Source organism: Calidris pugnax, unplaced genomic scaffold (genome assembly GCF_001431845.1).
Source record: "Calidris pugnax isolate Ruff unplaced genomic scaffold, ASM143184v1 scaffold56, whole genome shotgun sequence".
NCBI lineage: Eukaryota > Metazoa > Chordata > Aves > Charadriiformes > Scolopacidae > Calidris > Calidris pugnax.
The window spans coordinates 7,987,084-8,005,356 of record NW_015090839.1 but is presented as its reverse complement, the minus strand read 5'-3'; the positions used below and the strand labels follow the sequence as shown (position 1 = coordinate 8,005,356).

Here is an 18,273-nt window from a genome sequence, read left to right as displayed (position 1 = left end):
ACAGAAGCTAGCACCAGATGGCTTAGATGATACTCCAAAAAGCCTTAAAATGGGCAATTATGGGAAATTTCACAGCTTCTTAGATTAGAAACAAAGTATATTTAGATTATGGTTTTGAAATACACACAGGGGCCAAGAAACAGCAGTAGCATGTTTTGTACAACAGTTATTGCTGTGATCTTCTAACTACAGGTATTTTCTGTCAAATGCCTCTTCTTTCTGTCATGTAACTGAACCGTCTTACATCAAACGACACTAAGAATGGCATTTTCTGTAGGTATAGAATATCAAATCTGGCCCACGTGGTTTTGTATCAGCACTTGCAGAGAATCTCAAGTATCCATTTTTAATATTAACAAAAAAGTAGGCTTCCTTGCAGTCCACAAGCAGCAAACACCCTGCAAACACATGAACAATTCACCAACAGCTCTTCAACTGTTTTTAATTACACTGCACAACCACACCTTGATAAATGGATCACAGAGTTCCAAACAGTCAGTCGCACGGTCAGCAACTGCATTGTCCCTCCTTACACACAACCGAGATCCATGTTTTAGAGTTCAGGGAAAATTTGCAGGCAAGAGGTGGCAGCATTTTACCCTAACTACTGTGAATTTCTCGAGATGATCCCTTTTCTTTTTTTTTTAAGAAGCACTATTTCAGTGAACAAATACATAAATTCACCTTAGCAGCTTGTGATTCCCTTAGATAATATTTCAAAAGATCGGAAAGTTTAAGATCTTCATCAGCAGATACCCGGGCCTCTATTTTCTGGAAAAACAGTAAGTAAAAGCATCAATTTAAAAAACATCCAGACTTTGTAAATACACTATAAAAAATACAACAGTATATGACAGATTGTCTTTTCCAAAAACTAAGATTGTGCATTTGTGACAGAATACTTAAAAATGCAATCTTAAGAAGCAGCATTAGGATTTTATATTAAAAAGCAAGCAATAACCTACTGTGCAAGCAGTAGCTGACAACTAGCTTTCTGCTTTAAACAACGCTTTCTTCCTAATTTCAATTATATGTGTCATACACTAGGAAAACAGCAGAGAAACAAAACTTATCTAGTATAAAGAGTCACGCAAGTTTTGTGTTGGTTTTGAAATCAAAGGAAAACAAAGTTTTAAGACATCTTTGCAGACTAGTTGTGTAACTGCATGTATTAAAATGGTCCAAAATACCTATAAAATTACTTGCTTGTATTTAAAATGGACGTTTCTGTGAATTTAGGAACAGAGTCTGCAAATGCATTTTTTAAATCTTAATTTAAAAAAATATCATCTAAAAGGCAACATTTTAGTTTAAAGCAAGTAATTCTGGTAATTTCATTTTCTTCAAAGTACATATTTAGGCAGATACAACTGTCTGTGTCTCAGAAATGCACACATTTTTAATTCAAAAGTTTTCCTGATACATCGCATGCAAATTCTGCTCTACTAAGCCAAACAAACAAGGCAAAAGAGACAGTTGAAAATTTGGTTAGGAGTATCAGCAACAGTATTTCTGAGTCAAATAATTGCAGAAACAGATCTTGGCTGCAGGAAAAAGCAGCATGACCGCCATTTTTTGGATTAAGAACTACATTTTTTTCCATAACAAGTACAGAAGGCCTCTAGGCATTTTAGAGGAACAGCAGCTTAACTAGTGTATTACACGGAAGACCGGAAGACTGCCTAGAAATGTTTAGCAGACTGAAGACTCCTAAGGATCAACCATTTTACAAAACAGATGACTGAAATCTTAGGTTTTTTCATGCCCTACCACGCATTGCTCAAATGCCTCATATAGAAGCATCCATAAAACATCCACACATTGATGTCTAAGTGACAAGATGTCCTGCCACTTCCAGGATGTACACGAAAAATGTATCTGAAAAGGTTTCATAGTACATACCCTTGTTTTGTCAAATAACTCTGAGACCTTCAGAAAAAACCTGCGCAAAGGAAACAGCTTATATTACAACATTAATTTGAACAGTCTAATTACTTTCTAGAACTCAAAATATAATAGTGTCAGGCAATAAAGGCTGTAAAGGCTCTGCTTAGAATTTTAATTCACAGAACTCTGAGAACATAATAGCTCCAAATTGTACCACTTCAAACATCTTGGGAATTGTACCACTTAAGCAAAAGTAAGGGACAAACAAAGCATAACGGATGGGTGTTTTTCTTACTAAAGAATAATTGCGCAGCTCCTCGGGGATTCTTTATGCTTCTGTGAATTAAACCCCAAACACCACTACCCCGGTTAACGGTCCTGCGCTATTATCAAGCATCCTTCACTCAAATTTGAACGTACTTTTCTTCACACAGTAAACATGATGCATGCCCTACTTTGAATTCCGGGAAGTTGAGCAACAAGATGGCACATCTTCAGCACAGGAGACAATACGAGGGTTCAGTAGAACTGAATTACAGTCAGATCATAATATTTTGAAAGAAGACAGGCATGATTCTTGACAAGATCCTAACAGACAACACCAAATCTCAATACTATAATCAAAGTAATCAATATGTAAGCTACCACCACATTTGGAAGTATATCACTGTAATTCGGTTAAATTAATAAAAATAACTTAACTTTCATACTCATCTGCCTGTTGTCATACTAACTCTAATAAGCGTACATGTTCACAAGCATCAGCATCTTTAAGCTACTTAACTAAGTTTTACTTTCAGATACACCAAACTCAACCAAATCACTGAAAGATTAAAGGACAGGCATCTATACAGTGAGACCCTCTTTTCAAAATTTTAGGGATCTCTATAGATTCTTTTCCTAAAGGCAGTAAAATTGGTACAGGAAACACCCACAAAAATCAGTGTACTCAGACTGAGACCTGTTCTTGCTGCAAATGTCAAAGCACTTAAAACACTTTAAAAAAAAAAAACAACAAAAAAACAACTGGTGAAAGAGTCAGATTTTTTTTCTTATTCAATGAGGACTTTTACATCTCATCTGTATAATTTTCTACAAACTTCAGAAAACAGCATTTTCCAGAAATATATTAAAGTGAAAAAACACTTAAGCAGTCTGTTACTGAAGTGAAATACTACCGAAGAAAATATCTTAATGTGGTACAACTACAATAAATTTGGGTTTTCTCATGACAAGAGAGCTACCTGCAATCTCAGAAGGTCACTGTTACGACTGCTACTTAGCAAATTCCCCCAGAAGTTGTTAACAATATCTTACTTGCATATATCTGTGGAGTCCTGCGTTCCTAATGCATATAACGAAGAACCAATTCGATTATAGTCATCTGCCACATCTAGAAAAATAAACAAGCACTTGTTTTACTATTTTGTTCCACTTCTTTCTGAAAATTTTGAAGTTCCTCAATTTCTTCAAGAGTGGGTGTTTTTCTAAAAGGAACATGCTTTAACACAAAAGCAGAAATAAAATTTCAGTCATGTCACTTTTTATGTAGGATAACTTCACACAACAAACACGGTGCTCTCACCAAATCATGAAGTCTGTAATTTATCTGGGGATATATAATACAATTAGCACCTGCTGGGTAAATTTATTGCGCAACTATGTTAGGTTTTATTTTGGTTAAAGATGTATGAACTCAGAGGCTAAAGTCTGAATTTAAATCTGAATCTAAAGTATAAAGCTATTTGGAAAAAAACACAGTCAAACAATAACAAAGAGTAAGGCTGTAGGCTTGAGAGCAGTAAATTGAATACAAACTCCAAACTACAGCGCTACTTTTCTAGAGCATGCCCAGTTTTCAGGAAACCCTTACCTCATCAAGAAGTGGTCACTGGTTGAAGTAGTATTAGCCTTAAACCATTTTAACCAATGAAATTAGAAGCAGGGTTCGTAAAGAAGGCTGCATAATTTGAATAGTGAGGAATTGCTATATAGTAATCATAAAAAATCTTTGCACAGATGGCTTTTTAAAAGAGCTTTTAGTATAAACTCAATGGATGATGAAAATGCTAATGGATCCAAGCAATAAACAGGAAAATATACTTGTTTGTCATTTTTGAAGTTTATATGCCTTTAAGCAGAATTAACTGTTTTTTAAATAATACAACCTTTTTTAACAGACTGAGTGGGTCACCTTCCACCCAATTCATTACTCTCTACATCTCCAGGGAATCAGTGCAGTTGCTTACAGTGAAGAATTAGGAAACCATTAACCTCCTCATCTATTCCTCCCATTTAAAAGTAAAAATAGATTTTCTGCTGGAAATAGGAAGTCAGTGTCTTTGCAAGTCCTACAGTTCTCTGTTGATCATGAGTAATCCATATACTGCAGACTGCCAGTTTCCAAAACGGGATTTCCCAGGTCACTGCCCTACTCCTCTAGCCAGAATTTCAAAAGGTGCCGTTTGTCCCCATTTGTAGTTTGATAAAAGTTGTCAATAAACATCCTAGCTGATCTGAGCCTGAAAACCAGTGAAGCTTTGTCATGAGTTTGATCAATCCTTTCCCATCGGATCCCCTACAATCTCATTTCTACCATTTTTCCTGCTTCTATAACCCACAGGAAGGCTGTCTCACTACCTAAAGTTTGGCACCTCACTACCATGAACCAGGTTCAATTTTCATTTTAAGAAAGCAAACAAAACACCAGAAACCACTTCAGATGGGAACTGAATGAAAACACAGGGTCCCTTAGTATTTCATTAAGCCATCTTCACTCTCCCCATCTCCTAGAAGAGATACTAAGGCTGCAAAAGACTCAGTCTTCATCCAACAGCAAAAGAAGCCTCTGAAGAGCTCAGTGAATTCTTGGTTTAATGTCTCTTTCAATATCCACTTTAGAGTCCTTACCAATTGAGATTCCTAAAAGGTTTGTGGCCTGGTTTTGTGTGAACTGTATTACTGTTGATTCACAGATTCTGTCTTTATCTGACACAAACTTCAAGAAAGTAGATAGAACCTATCTACTTTCCATTTTGATTTATCTAGGCACAAAAACGTAAAATCAAGGGTAATAAAGGTCCGCTTTTTTCCTGAACTTCTCAAAATACAGTAATCCTAGACCAAACACAGTAGTCCTAAACCAAAGGTTTTCTATTTTCTCAAATAAGTACACCACACGTGAGAGGACTATCTAGAGCTTCTAGAAACACATCAGCTAGCACTCAGCTCAGGAAGATATAGCGAAGTGGAAGATCTCACCTCAGTAAGCAAACCAAACTACTGAATATACACATTCCAGTCTCCATTCTAAAAGGCTGGAAAATGGAAACTGACTTCCTAGACTAGAACTATATGGCCCAAATAGGAATTTGCAGCTCAACAAGGCAATGGAATGGAATGCCTAGTGTGCAAAAAAATTGCACTCTGATGAATGCAAGATGATCCAAATCAGAGCAAATTCATTAAGAGTAAAATCACGCATACTGCTATGTTACCCACCTTTAAAGTCTAAGACTTTCAAAAAAACATTATTACATAACGTGAGTTTTCTTTCAAAGGGACAACATAAAGAATCAAGACATCACTGGTGTCGCTTCAGGCTGTTCTTACTCCATCCAGTCTATTACAGCAAAGGCTGAACTTTGAGAGTCAGATTAAACTTCTTTAAGACTATCCGAAGACTACACTTGGAGAAATTAAGTCACTTTTCACATGCAAAAAGAGAACTAAAAATCACTGCTCCCCATGAATCACTTCTGTATACTTTAACTAGTACAATTTTTACCCTGGAAAAGAACTCACTTTTATGTGATCTTGTCATTTTATCAGATTTGGCAGAAGCATCTTTGACTCGGTTGTGATATTCTACAAGGAATGTTCTTTCATGTTCAAAAAAGTCATCCACATCCTACAAAAAAACAAGAACAATTTAAAAACCAGGGTTTCGGTCACTCTGTACAGAGCAATTGCAGAGTAACTTTGCATATATTGCTGGTGCTGTGGCATGAAATGTGATCTATTTTTATTGGCTAAAACATGACTTATATAAACTGATTTCTCCTTCCTTTATCATGATCTGAAGTTTTATTAAGAATTTATTAAGAATCAAGAATTTGTAACCAGCATCTTAAAGGTCTAGATAACTAAACCTGAAGGAAATAATTTCACTACTAACTACCACTTTGGTGACAGAAAACTAGAATAAATGTCAATAAAAGGACATCTACCTAAAAAAGAGAAGGAAGGGAAGAAAGATACCCAGTTGCACAGAACGCTGTGGTCACAGCAGAGAAGATATGAACTCCTAGCTCAGGAACGCTGATCTTGATGACAGATTTCTTTCAAGTTGGCAAATGTAGGGAAAATTTAATATTTTCTGTATTATAATTTTAGATATTTGATTTATATTTATTCAAAAACCCCCTCTAAAATAGCACAGATGGTCAATACCATGGAATAGCCTACAATGTGGTTTTGAACAATGTGCTTATGAAAACTGCTGGTTATTTGGACTTTGTATTTTTCTCCAAGTCATAATTAATCCATGGTTATATCCACTTTACAGCAGTTTCAAAGCTGAGGTGTTACAACTAGGAACTTTAGCCCTCTAATTTCCTTGCAAATGAAAAGTTACCACTAGAAAGAAAGGTGATCAAAAACATCTTCTGCAGAATTTATGCTTGTTATAAAACCAATCTTTCAACTTTAGGAAAAGTCAAAATGAAATAGATTTTTTTTTAATTAAAAAAATGCTTAATTTCATAAAACAGGGGAAAGAGTACTGAAAGCCTTCTTTCACAGAAGCTATCAGACAGCTCTCGGTTATCTTGCATCCAGGGCCACAGGATCCTTCCCATGCTGTGCCTTATTCTTAGGTTAGGCCGCTAAAAAAACCTCTTGTTTTGTAGCATTGTAAAATTCTGCTTCATTAAAAGATGACAATACTATTAATACATTTTAAATCTTGAAATGTAAGCACTAATCACCTTTACTCCTGAAACAATGACACCATCTGCTGATTTAACCATATTTTTAAAGAAGTCTTCAAGTTTCTCTTTCTTATTTTTCCCACGAACACTCAACTGAAAAACAAATTCATGTATCAAGTTAGTTCCTTTTCTGGAGGTAACCAAAGCTTTAAATAAAAATAAAATAGAGCTACATACCACAACTTGCTACTCCTAAACCAGTTTTCCTGCTCTCTGCTTAGTCTTATACTCTGCATCAGTGGGGACAGGGCGCTATGCACCCAGAATGACAGACTACCTCATTTCCTAGACTGTTCTCTATCCCCTAAAATACTATTTCAGGAAGAAAGAAGAAACAAAAACAAACAGAAAACCCAGCAACATCCTAGCACTTGCAGATAATACCAAATGTACAAAGTGTACATTTCAGTTATAAATAATACAGTATTTATCATGTACATTATAGCTATTGACTTAACCCAATATAACCAGGTTTTGCTCTTTTAAGTGTAGAAGGGCAGATCTTTGACTTTCAGAAACTACTGAAGCATTTACACCCTCCCTGCACTGAGAGTAATGTTGGTTTCAGCCTCCTCACTCTCTCCCCGTCCATCTAAATTTGCCCAATTTAGGTAAACTGAGTTCCTGAACCAGTAGGCATTTCTACATCAAGCAACAAGAGGATGCTCTGTAATGTATTTTGAAGTTGAGCACGTAATGAATTGAGCCAATCTTTGTAATGATTTCTTCAATATTCAATGCTGATTTCTCCAATTTTGAAGCAACTAAGAACTGTTTGTAGAATATAAGCAACCACCAACTCAAACACTATTATGAACCCAGAAAGCCTTCTCTATTACCTTAAAATTAGATAGCAACTCAGTGTGTAACATGCGGATAGCCAGACTAGCCCAGTATCTAAAAAAAAATTAACCAAATTTTCACCTACACTATTAACAAAAGGGTTTTACTTATCAGCACATTTCATTAGAAGTCCTCTCTAGTTTTGTTAGCAACAGAATTTAAATCATGGTTCCAAATCCTAAAAATTAACATTCTATCTTTGTTGCATCATCCTTCCCCTCAAAAAAAAAAAAAAAAATTAAAAATTCAGTCAAAGAGTGGACAAGTATAACATCATGGGAAATCACCTCCAAAACTTAATCTATTTAATCCAAAACATATTGGATTTTCATTAATATTTCTGATGCTGAGGCTAGAGCACATAGTGCATTTGGTTCCCCAGGTGGCAGCAAAATGAACTCCTACAGACTAAATGAATTTCTGACTTTTACAGTACAAATATGTCTGGTATGAAGGAATTGATGCAATTTGCTCCAGGAGGTAAAGCCCTCTTAATCAATTTTCCATCCTACTATAAAAGTACATCTTGATTTCTCTTGCCAACAATTCAGTTTGCAATACTCACATCCTGATTGTATTCCAAGAATACATGGAAATTTAAATCCTTTCTCAAAATAGGATGCGCTGCCACACGACACAAAAACACTTCATGCATTGCAACTGTCTTCTTGAATATTGCCAAATATTCACTGAAAACAAGAAACAAGACACACATAAGAATTTCACATGAAGCAATTAAGTTTGAGATAAGCCTAGTGAGATGCTTTAAGAGATCCTTGGTAAGAATACAAAACTATAAGCCGATATAGTAGAGGTTATCACTCCAATATTTGATTTATTGATAAATCAATTGATGGGGGAAATCTGAAGCCCTAACATGTTATGGAGAGACTTTTAATAAAGACTCAAAAAATGCATTCTAATTTTTAAGGCTAGCTAACACAGACTGGTTTGCTGAGTGTAACCTCATTTAATTATCCTTTCCCCAACTCCCCAAAAAATCAAGAAATTGAGATACAGACTACAGTCATTAGGCACTGTGTAGCTGATATGCAAATTCCTTCCTCCCCATCTCCATCCCCTTGCCTATTTGCACCCTCCTTACTTATTTAAATGTTCATGTAGTTTTGTTAGCTCTTTAGATAGCAGTCTTATTCCATGTTAAAGCACCTAGCCTTTTTGGGCTGTCTTGCTTCATAGTGGTTCTAAAAGTGAAATTAAGTGCTGCATTTGGTAGGTACAACCAAAAAAAAAAAATCACATTTAACCATGACAATCGCATAGCTGCCCAGTTTAGCCAACTCAACTTTAAAGCAATCGCTCATTTGTGATTTAATTAAGAAGAAGGCATTCTTATCAAAACAAGTTTGCTAGAATTCACTTTGCTTTGCAAATTCAATGAGTAAGATGTAACTTGTCTAGAAATGAGGAAGGATCTCTTTTCCCCATTCTGAGGTCAAACAGTGAAATGATAATCAACACTTTTGCTTCCACTATGTGCAAGGAGGTTAAGATTTACATACCAGCAAACCAGCAGGGCCAGTGTTGGGAGATGTTTGATCTCAGTGAGAGTAGTAGTCATTCAGTGAAGACAAAAAAGGAGGATGCAGAGGATGGAGGTGGCAGTAGAAGAAACCCAAAGTTTTCTGTGTTATCCAACCCCTAACCAGACCACAAGAGAATCATGATCAGGGCCGCTGGAAAACCACAGATTCTTTAAAATCTATAGTGTTTTGCTAAATTTCCAGTTTTCTGCGTATGAAGTGTATATCTACTCTGCTATAAATTACATTGTATGTAACACTAATACAGAGCTTTTTAAGACATTTGCTCACAGCAGCTGGAGTTCGGAGGGAAAACAGCAGTTCTAAGAGTTCTATGTACTTTTCTTGCCAATTCAGAGCTCTTGATAGCAGCAGTCTAGAAGCAGCGTAAATATACACTTGAAAACTGAAACCAATGACAGGAAAAAGATCAAAGAAGTGAATGCATGATAAGGAAAGTGGATGAAGCAAGGAGAAACTTCACTGGTTAACTCAATATGGAACAAAAAGCCTTGAAGCAGATATTTCAATACACATTAAATTCACAGTAAGGAAAAATACTATTTTCAGGAAGTATATTCTCCTTGTGCCAAAAAAAAAAAAAGTGTCAATAAAAAAGTATTTTCTAGGAATCTCCACATTTCCTGGGGAACAGGAGGTTGGCATCTATGTTTGTAGTACCAACCACATGCAAACATCCCTAGTTCAATCACTAAATGTATAAAACTTAAAGTTTCATTATGTTTATAAAATATGAAACACCAGAACTAAAAAGATAGGGGTCACCTCCTCTCTCGGCAGGTGTTCTGTGTTTTTTCCTTATAAAAGAATGCTCAAGAACAAGCTGGGGGTTTTTTTCCTGTTTCAGAGTACCTTCCATGAAATTATTTCTACAATTTTCCTAATGGCTCTGATCATGATCACTAAGATAACCCTGGTTACGTAGCAACTGGATTCTCAAGCCTATATCTCACAAAGAACCATTACAGTGAACAGAAACACGGGACAGCAAACAGTATTAAAAGTTGAGGGATTAAAAAAAATAATAAATCAAGTAATCAAGTCTACATACGCCTCCAGCTCTTGTTTCATCTTGGTGAATTCTTCTTTAGTCATTGATCCTTCCCCTTCTCCAAGTTTCTGCAATTTCTCCCTTGAGGCATCAAAGTCAGGCCTGGGTGGTGCTGGTGGAATCTGGAATGGAATCAATTTTTTTTAATTGCTCATCTTTTTAAACAACATCTATTCAGTACAGGAACTGTAAATTGCCAGCAGCTTTTTAATATATGGCACTCTCTTTCATCATTCATTACAGCATTTATGGATAAACTCTCTCATTCATGAGTTAGACATGCTGCATTACCGTACTAATTTTGGCCAAGTGTCCTTGAAGATTACTAAAGCATTAACGAATGGCTCCAGTAGTTTAATTACAACAAAAACCAAATCATACCTAGCTCTTCCATTACAATGAATTAAACCTTGAAATCATTATTTTATCATTAGGTTTTTCTACCTTATTTGGTAAGGATTATTTCTTGTTAAAAGAAAAAAAAACGAATTCCACAATTGTTTTCACACCATCCATTTATAACTCCCCAAAACTTTAAACCAAAAAAAAAACCCCATTCCATATTGTTTGCAGGCACCAGTTCTTTCTTGCAGCACTGTTGACATTAAAGATACAACAGTTGAAATAACAAAGCACACAGTAAACAAGTCTGTGGGTTAATCCTGTAATATAGTATTTTAAAATTGAAAGAGAAAACACCACAGTCAGACTAATCCCGAATTGCTATCAGTAAAGGGACACAGAACAAAGCTAAACTATGCTTAAATTTTAGTTCACTGATATTTGCCCATTACATTAATGCATTACAAAAAAGAAAAATCCAGCACCTACGCAGTCAACTGTCTGAAAGTAGCTATTATCACACGGAAGGTCTAGTCACTTCAAATAGCTTTTCTGACTAAAGAAAAGATTAGCTCAAGAATGGTATAACACATCACAGATTATATTCACCATAATGTACTCAATATTAGAAATAGATCTTTACGTTCTGAATCAGTAGACAGCCCCCCAAACACAAAATGAATACCTTAACTTTCACACCAAGATGACAAATATTCCTATTTTTAATTACAGTATGAACAGCAACGCCCATTTTTAATAGGCAGTATCGTAATGTGACTGTTCTGGGATCTCTGTTCCCTGGAAGCCTGAAACAAACTTCAAAATATAAGTTGTCAAGTTGTGTACTAAAGTTCTCTGAAGTTCTACACGGTATTTGTGTTGGTTATTTCCCCTCCAACTGATTTATAGTGAAACGATTCTGATCTCCATGATGAAAACTGGAAAAATCTAATTACTAGAGCTCAGTTACTGCACTCTGTCATTTCAGCTAAAACAAAGGCAACAAGAAACTTGTAACTAAGTTAAACATTAGCTTGCAAAAACAATACCAGCAAGTTATACAGTTCACCTATCTCCCACACTTTCAATATGGTGGACTAAAAATACACCTGGATACAGATTAAACTACTTTAGGAGTGAAAGTTAAGATAGTATGACAACTACAGTAACTTTCCTCTAAGTTTGCTTCAACCATTAATTCCGCATAATTGCATAAAGCAAAGTATTAGAGCATCTGTTTTTAGAAAGAATGAACATCTGCTGTTTCCATTGCACTTAAAAGCAGTTAAAAGTACTTTTGCTACAGTCCACAGAAAACAGTGCACATAAACCAAAAGAACTGCAATACTTACGATATAGCCAGCATAGTCCTCGTTCTCAACAAAAGAATCATGAAGCCAAATAAACTCTTCATGTTGCCGGACAACAGAAAATTCATTTTGTTTGAAATTTGGTAAGGAACTCTAGAAGGTGAAAAGGAGGAAGAATTGAAAAAAAAAAAAACCACCAAAACAAACCAAACAACAAAAAAACCAAACCAACCCCCCCTCCCCAAAACCACAATGTTTTTCATTACTATAGGAAAAACACCTTGAAGGAACCATAAAAATACCCCTGAAAAACAATTCAATCACCCAAGTAAGGATTTGACCAAAAATGTTCTGCATTTTTGCTGCAAAAAACGATACTGAAGAATATTGAGGTATATTAAAGATTCTACTTGCAAATAGGCCAAGTAATAAGCATGGGAACGGCATGACAACCCATCAGTACAAAAAAACAAAAGTCACTTTTTATCTAAGCAGTTTTTTAACCTCTTAACTTTTTTGCCATCTTTTTCTTAAGCACTGCAGTTACACAGTCTCTTAAACATGAGATAATGCTACATTCTCATTTCCATTGGATTGTGTTACACTTGTTTCAATAAACAGTTTAAGCAAACTTTCTTTTCTATATAATTAAGAACATATTCAGTGTACAAACCCAGGCTTTTACCTTTGTATGGACAGTGAATTTGACTTTGTCCCTCTCACTGAGTGCATCCGAGATATCCACTTGCAGAGCAGCATCAGTCTGGAGATCTACATTTATTGCTCTAAGCTAATGAAAGAAAAATCTATTTAGCTTAAATTAAAAAAACAAAGTCACTTATATTTCCCTTATTCTTACCTTGAGAAGAACCCTGATCTTGCAATGACAAACATCCTTAAAAGACTGATTACAAAAAAACCCCAACAGTAAAAGACTATTTCTAGCAGAAAAAGAAGTTTCAGTAATACCCCTTATGGCACACACGACCATACAAATAATTTCCTTTACCACACGCCTTGTTAGTGCACTATTATAATTTCTGTGTATTGTTAACTTGCTAGTGATTGAGATGATCAAGACCAAGTACATTTACAGACAGCAAGTGCGGTAGGTTTTTTACTTCCATTTTTCTCTTCATTCCCCCCACTTCTCCAGATCAACAACCTGTAAATGTAAAGATAATTATAGAGGTACTAGTAATTGGGAAAGTACGTTTAAGGAGAGAGGTGATCCTAGTTCAAAGGAGCAAGAACTATTAAAGTTTGTGGTTTACTCACATTGTCTTATACTATTCCTTTGTTTAATGTTTCCCATGATATATTGAAAAAGCTTAAAAAACCATTAATACCCTGAACTTTACAAAGCTAAGTCCTTGGAAATATTTTCCTGAATAGAAAGGAAAAAAAAAAAACCCAATGAAAAAAACCCAAACAAATTCCCCCCCTAAACTAAAGATTTCATCTCTTAAAAATCAGCATGAGAAACGGCAAAAATGCAAGGAATATGCATATTGCTTCCACAAGACATGAAAGCTGAACTCTCTCACAAAATAATTCCAAAGTCCCATCAAAAATAAAATGAGACAATGATCAAATATTAAAAAAAAAATAGAAGAGTATCTGAGCACCACAATGTGTAACTTGATCAAAGGCTTCAACAGTACTTGGTGAAACCAGAACCTCATCTAGACCCCAACTGGAAATTCAAGTCTCCTCACCCTTGCACCCTGCTTATTCTACAGCAGTTTGTCCCATGACCACCTCATCATCACGATCAACAGACATTCAGAATATTCACAAGTACTAAGGCTAACTCTGAAATATTCTCCAATCACATTGGCAAAAAACATTTCAATGTCATGCTCATGAGGCTTACTTTTTACTGAGATGCTGTTTTCTTTGATGCTGCATTTTTTCTAGAAATATCACATTCTACAGTATAAAAATGCTTTGCCATACAAAGATACAGATGGTTTTTTTCCTGCAAAATTTTTCAGGACTACATTTTGAAGTTCCTACTCAAGTACAAAAATGCTTTGAGTATCGGCAACACACAGTACAAAGGTTACACGTGAGCAGATTTTGAAGGTAATGCTGCAAGGCACTGGAACAGCACTAGGAGAGAAGCATCAACTGCCACATCTTGTTTTCCACCACTTATCTTAATCCTTATCTTAAGAATCACAGCGGTCAGCTCACTCTAGTTGTCTTGTTAACCTCAATGCATAAACAAGTCTGCTGCTTATACAGCAGCAACCACGCTAATATTAGCGTATTAAAGTAAACCAAAATCACAGAGTCTAGCATATTCTGCTACGCTAGCAAAATATAACAGTTCAATAGCTATTACACAAATAGTAATAGCTTTTCCTTACAGCAAAGTTGGAAATCATTAAAATCACTGCACAGTAATATATTCACACACGTGATTCAGGCATCGCTTTTTGTTTCATTTCCCCAAGGTTTAGGGGGTCACTGCCTCACACAAAGGCACATTATCATGCAAGGATCCATCAGATCACTTCTCAGAGGCAGAATCTCCTAACTCCTACAGAGTTTCTAATGTGCTTAACATCTAATTTAAGAAACAAAAATATAATCTGATATACCAATGTCTGTGTTATGTCATGACACCACATTTTTCAGCTTGTAAAAAAGTTTTTAGTGGTTATACTGTCTGGGGTACTGTTTGTTTTTCTCCGGTCCCCCAGAACACATTAACAGAGTAATCTCAGCACATAATATGGATTATCCAAATAGTATTTTTGCAGTCTTTCACGGGTCACAAAAATTTCTACTAAAATGCCTTTTTTCTCCTTTTTTTAAAAAGTGGTACAATAAAAAATTCTAAGATTCAGTATAACAGCTGTTCAAGTTTGTACTAGTGTGTGTCTCCAGGGCAGCGCACCCTGGCTATATGCACTACTCACAGCTTTTGAAACAAAATGCTCATCTGTGCTCAGAAAATTAAGAACTGCCTAAACATGACAATTTCACTCATGACATACAACTAACTGAAAAGGACTAGCTGTTTGACTTATACCAAGTTAAGTTTGTAACAGTTTTGAAGAGTTTAATCATATGTTAAATTATGCTGTGTAACCTGACTGCCAACAGGGAACGTTTTAATCTGCAATGGTAATGAAGCATTTATGAAAGGTGTCAAAGACAATCAGAAAGTTGAAGGGCTTTAAATGTATTCATGTGACACTATGGTTCATGTTGCATTCCTGGGAATTAAATCCACAAACAATATCATCACACAACTTAAGCAATTTCTTCATCACTACTTCCAAAAGAAAATCACCACCAATGGATGATTTTCTAGTCATGAAGGGAGTAGAAAATAAAAAAAATGAAATGCTACAAAATCTGACCTGGATGAAAACAGAAATCAAAGTACCTTAAATTCTTGAAAAAACTGGCTCGGATACAGTCCCTTTGTATCTTGCCCCCCCCTTCCCTCCAATTTGATACATACAACATAGTACAATAATTCTATGCTTGGATACATGTTCTACACCCATGCTGAACAACTTGCAAAACAAAAGTTAACTTAATCTAGCTACTTTGCAGTTTCCTATGCTACAGCAAGAAAGCCCGTTTTATTCAAAGGTCTAGAAAATACCAGAAGCCAAAAGCAGGCCTAAGCAATGTTACAGTACTAAACAAGAGCACAATGCAAGAAGAGGATTTAGCACCTAAGCCCTTGCTAAAGGATCAATTATACTTCAAATCATAATGGGAGGAAGATTGCAGATACAAGGGAAGCAACCAAACCTTACATTCCTAGGTGGTGTCATCCCTTAACAACAGTAACTTCTACACTCTAAGCTCTATCAAAAATGTTGGAGAAAAAGGACTCTTTCTTCAGCGAGTTCTTTACAGGCAGATAAATGGACAGAGCAAGGGAAACAAACAATACTTTTACAACAAAAGATTAGGAAGTGTCATCAGGGCATTAAGTTTCAAGCAGACCTGTTCTAAGGGATAGCTCATTTCTCCTAAATGAGTAGACAAGAACATTAGCCAAGTCGGCTAAAGTTTATACAGATACAAAATACACAAGACAGCACTAGTATACCACCTTTCAAAGCACGTATTGTTTACGTTAGAGAGATCACAAGAAATCCCAACAGGAACTGAGTTACTCCAAGTGAACTCAATAGTATCTTCCTAAGGGAGATTTCGAAAAGCAATTCCTGCAAGTTCATTTTAGGCAGACCGTTATAATAAGTTCCTTCTACAGACCACCCACTGCTACTTCCTCAAAGATGATTCTCAGTGCTCCGTTTTACAATTGTCTGGAAAAGGCTCCATATGGTATAACACAATTGTTTGAGAATTACTGTTTTATGTGGCATCAGCGTAATTTCCAGGCATGTTTTCATGCCATCACCCCCACGTTAAACTTAACACAACCGCAGCTGACCAACATGATTCTGAAGAATTACCAGTACAGTTGTCATAGCAGTATCTGAATTCCAGACAGGAAAGATTTTCAAAACTAAAAGCTCAATTACCCTAATCAGAAGTTGTCATCCATGCTTTCAAATAAAGGCTTAACCTACTCGGTCTTTAATCGCAAACAGAGGAAGGAGACAAATCAGAATAAGGGAAACACTTTATGAAAAGATGTTTATTTTTACTACTGCTACAAAGACAAAAAAGTTATGGTTTTGAAGATTAAATTACAGCAAATCAATTCATGAACAAACTGCCAGTATTGCTTTTCATTAGCTTTTTGTATCACAATCGAAATCATGCAGGTAACAACCTGTGTTTTAACCTCACAGCAGTGAAAAAATTAAAACCCCAGAGTCATTGAAAGTAAGAAACCTTAAAAAATTAAGGAAAGGAGGAGGACACTGTTCTGGTTTAATTCCTCAGTTCTGGATGCAGATGGGGGAGGGAAGAAAAAAAAAAAAGGACTGCACTTGGCCAACTGAGATGATGTAAGTTGTCCAACAGCACAAACAAGACTGCTAAGGGATTTCTTAAGGCTTTCAAATTACCTTATGAACTCTGACTACCTGTAGCCTTAGAGAGAAAGCTAATAAGCAAACAAACAAGTTTCACACAAAATCAGATCTGCATTGTTATGTTCTACCTGTACCTTCAGATAAAGACAACTTAGCTGTGCACTTCAATGTCTGTTCCTAAATACCAGAGTCAACCTATGTAAAATACAACTTCATTATCAACAAGTCCTTCACTCTTTGTTCTGAAGACACCCACAAGACAACAATTTTCACCTTCTTTTTTATCCAATATTCTTACTAAAGTAGCTGTATAATTAAAGGCAAAAGCTCCACAGGGGCCAGAATTGGTGTAATGCAATACTAGAATTCCATTTTTAATTTCCGGTCATAAACTGGAACATAAAATACACTGAATTCCTACCACATGCATACAGTCAAAAATCACTTAGTACTTAACATTACCTTTGACGCTTGAGTATGGCATGCATGACAAAAGGGTACACCAACCGTTTTTTCCAGATATTGTATTTTTAGTAATATATTGGGTGTAGCCATTTTAATAGCCAGCAATAGCCAAGGCAGCCTAAGCAACCCAGAAGCTGCTCTCCTGCCTTGCTCAGAGTCAGTCTCTCTCAAGATACCAACTGATAGGGGTAATCATTCTGAATGAGTTATACTAGATTAGCTGATTTGTTGCTTAAGTGAGGCAGGCGAGTTAAAGAAAGACAGATAAAGCAGTCAGAAGAGAACTGAAGGCCAGAAGCAGCAGGGCAGATAAAAAGGTTTTCTCAGTAAGAAACATAATCATGGCATCCTGTCCCAACAACAGAACTTCTGTTCGATACAGAGTTTATTATGCAGCATGGGCCTGCAATGTCAACGTCCCATTGTCATCTCTGGGAGAACCTCTGGGGCCTAAGGAGAGGAGAGAGGGCAGGGCTATTTCACCCAGGCCCTGGCTCACGAATAAAGATGGAACCTGGTCCTCTCCACAAGGCTGGTCCACCTGGTCAGGACCACAGCAGATCTGGGGTGCCTGCGGGGTGACGGGGGGCACCTACCAGAGGACACAGAGGGAGAAGAGGAATCTCTAGCAGCACCCACAGCCCCCTCTCAACCCACTCCAGCAAAAACGCTGAAGAACTGCCCTTCCAAAACTTGGGCGACAGAACAATGAAAAATTCAAGGCAACACACGCATGGACACAGAGACTGATGTCAGATGGAGACAGCGCTATTTCCACACCAGCAGATCCCGGCAGACGAACACCCCGGGCCCCCACCGCCGCCCCCGGCCACCCCG

The 18,273-nt window shown here is 36.4% G+C and overlaps 1 protein-coding gene across 1 annotated transcript in view; it reads right to left on the bottom strand.

The window, feature by feature from the left end:
• SNX6 (sorting nexin 6) overlaps window positions 1-18,273 on the bottom strand; it is a 32,244-nt gene that overhangs the window by 6,612 nt on the left and 7,359 nt on the right. The window contains exons 3-12 of the mRNA XM_014941640.1: window positions 17,936-18,028; window positions 12,675-12,779; window positions 12,032-12,142; window positions 10,338-10,459; window positions 8,287-8,410; window positions 6,876-6,971; window positions 5,692-5,797; window positions 3,205-3,280; window positions 1,903-1,942; window positions 685-771 (exon numbers count right to left, since the gene is read on the bottom strand). Coding sequence (XP_014797126.1) covers window positions 685-771; window positions 1,903-1,942; window positions 3,205-3,280; window positions 5,692-5,797; window positions 6,876-6,971; window positions 8,287-8,410; window positions 10,338-10,459; window positions 12,032-12,142; window positions 12,675-12,779; window positions 17,936-18,028 — 960 coding nt within the window. The remainder of the gene's footprint in view (window positions 1-684; window positions 772-1,902; window positions 1,943-3,204; window positions 3,281-5,691; window positions 5,798-6,875; window positions 6,972-8,286; window positions 8,411-10,337; window positions 10,460-12,031; window positions 12,143-12,674; window positions 12,780-17,935; window positions 18,029-18,273) is intronic.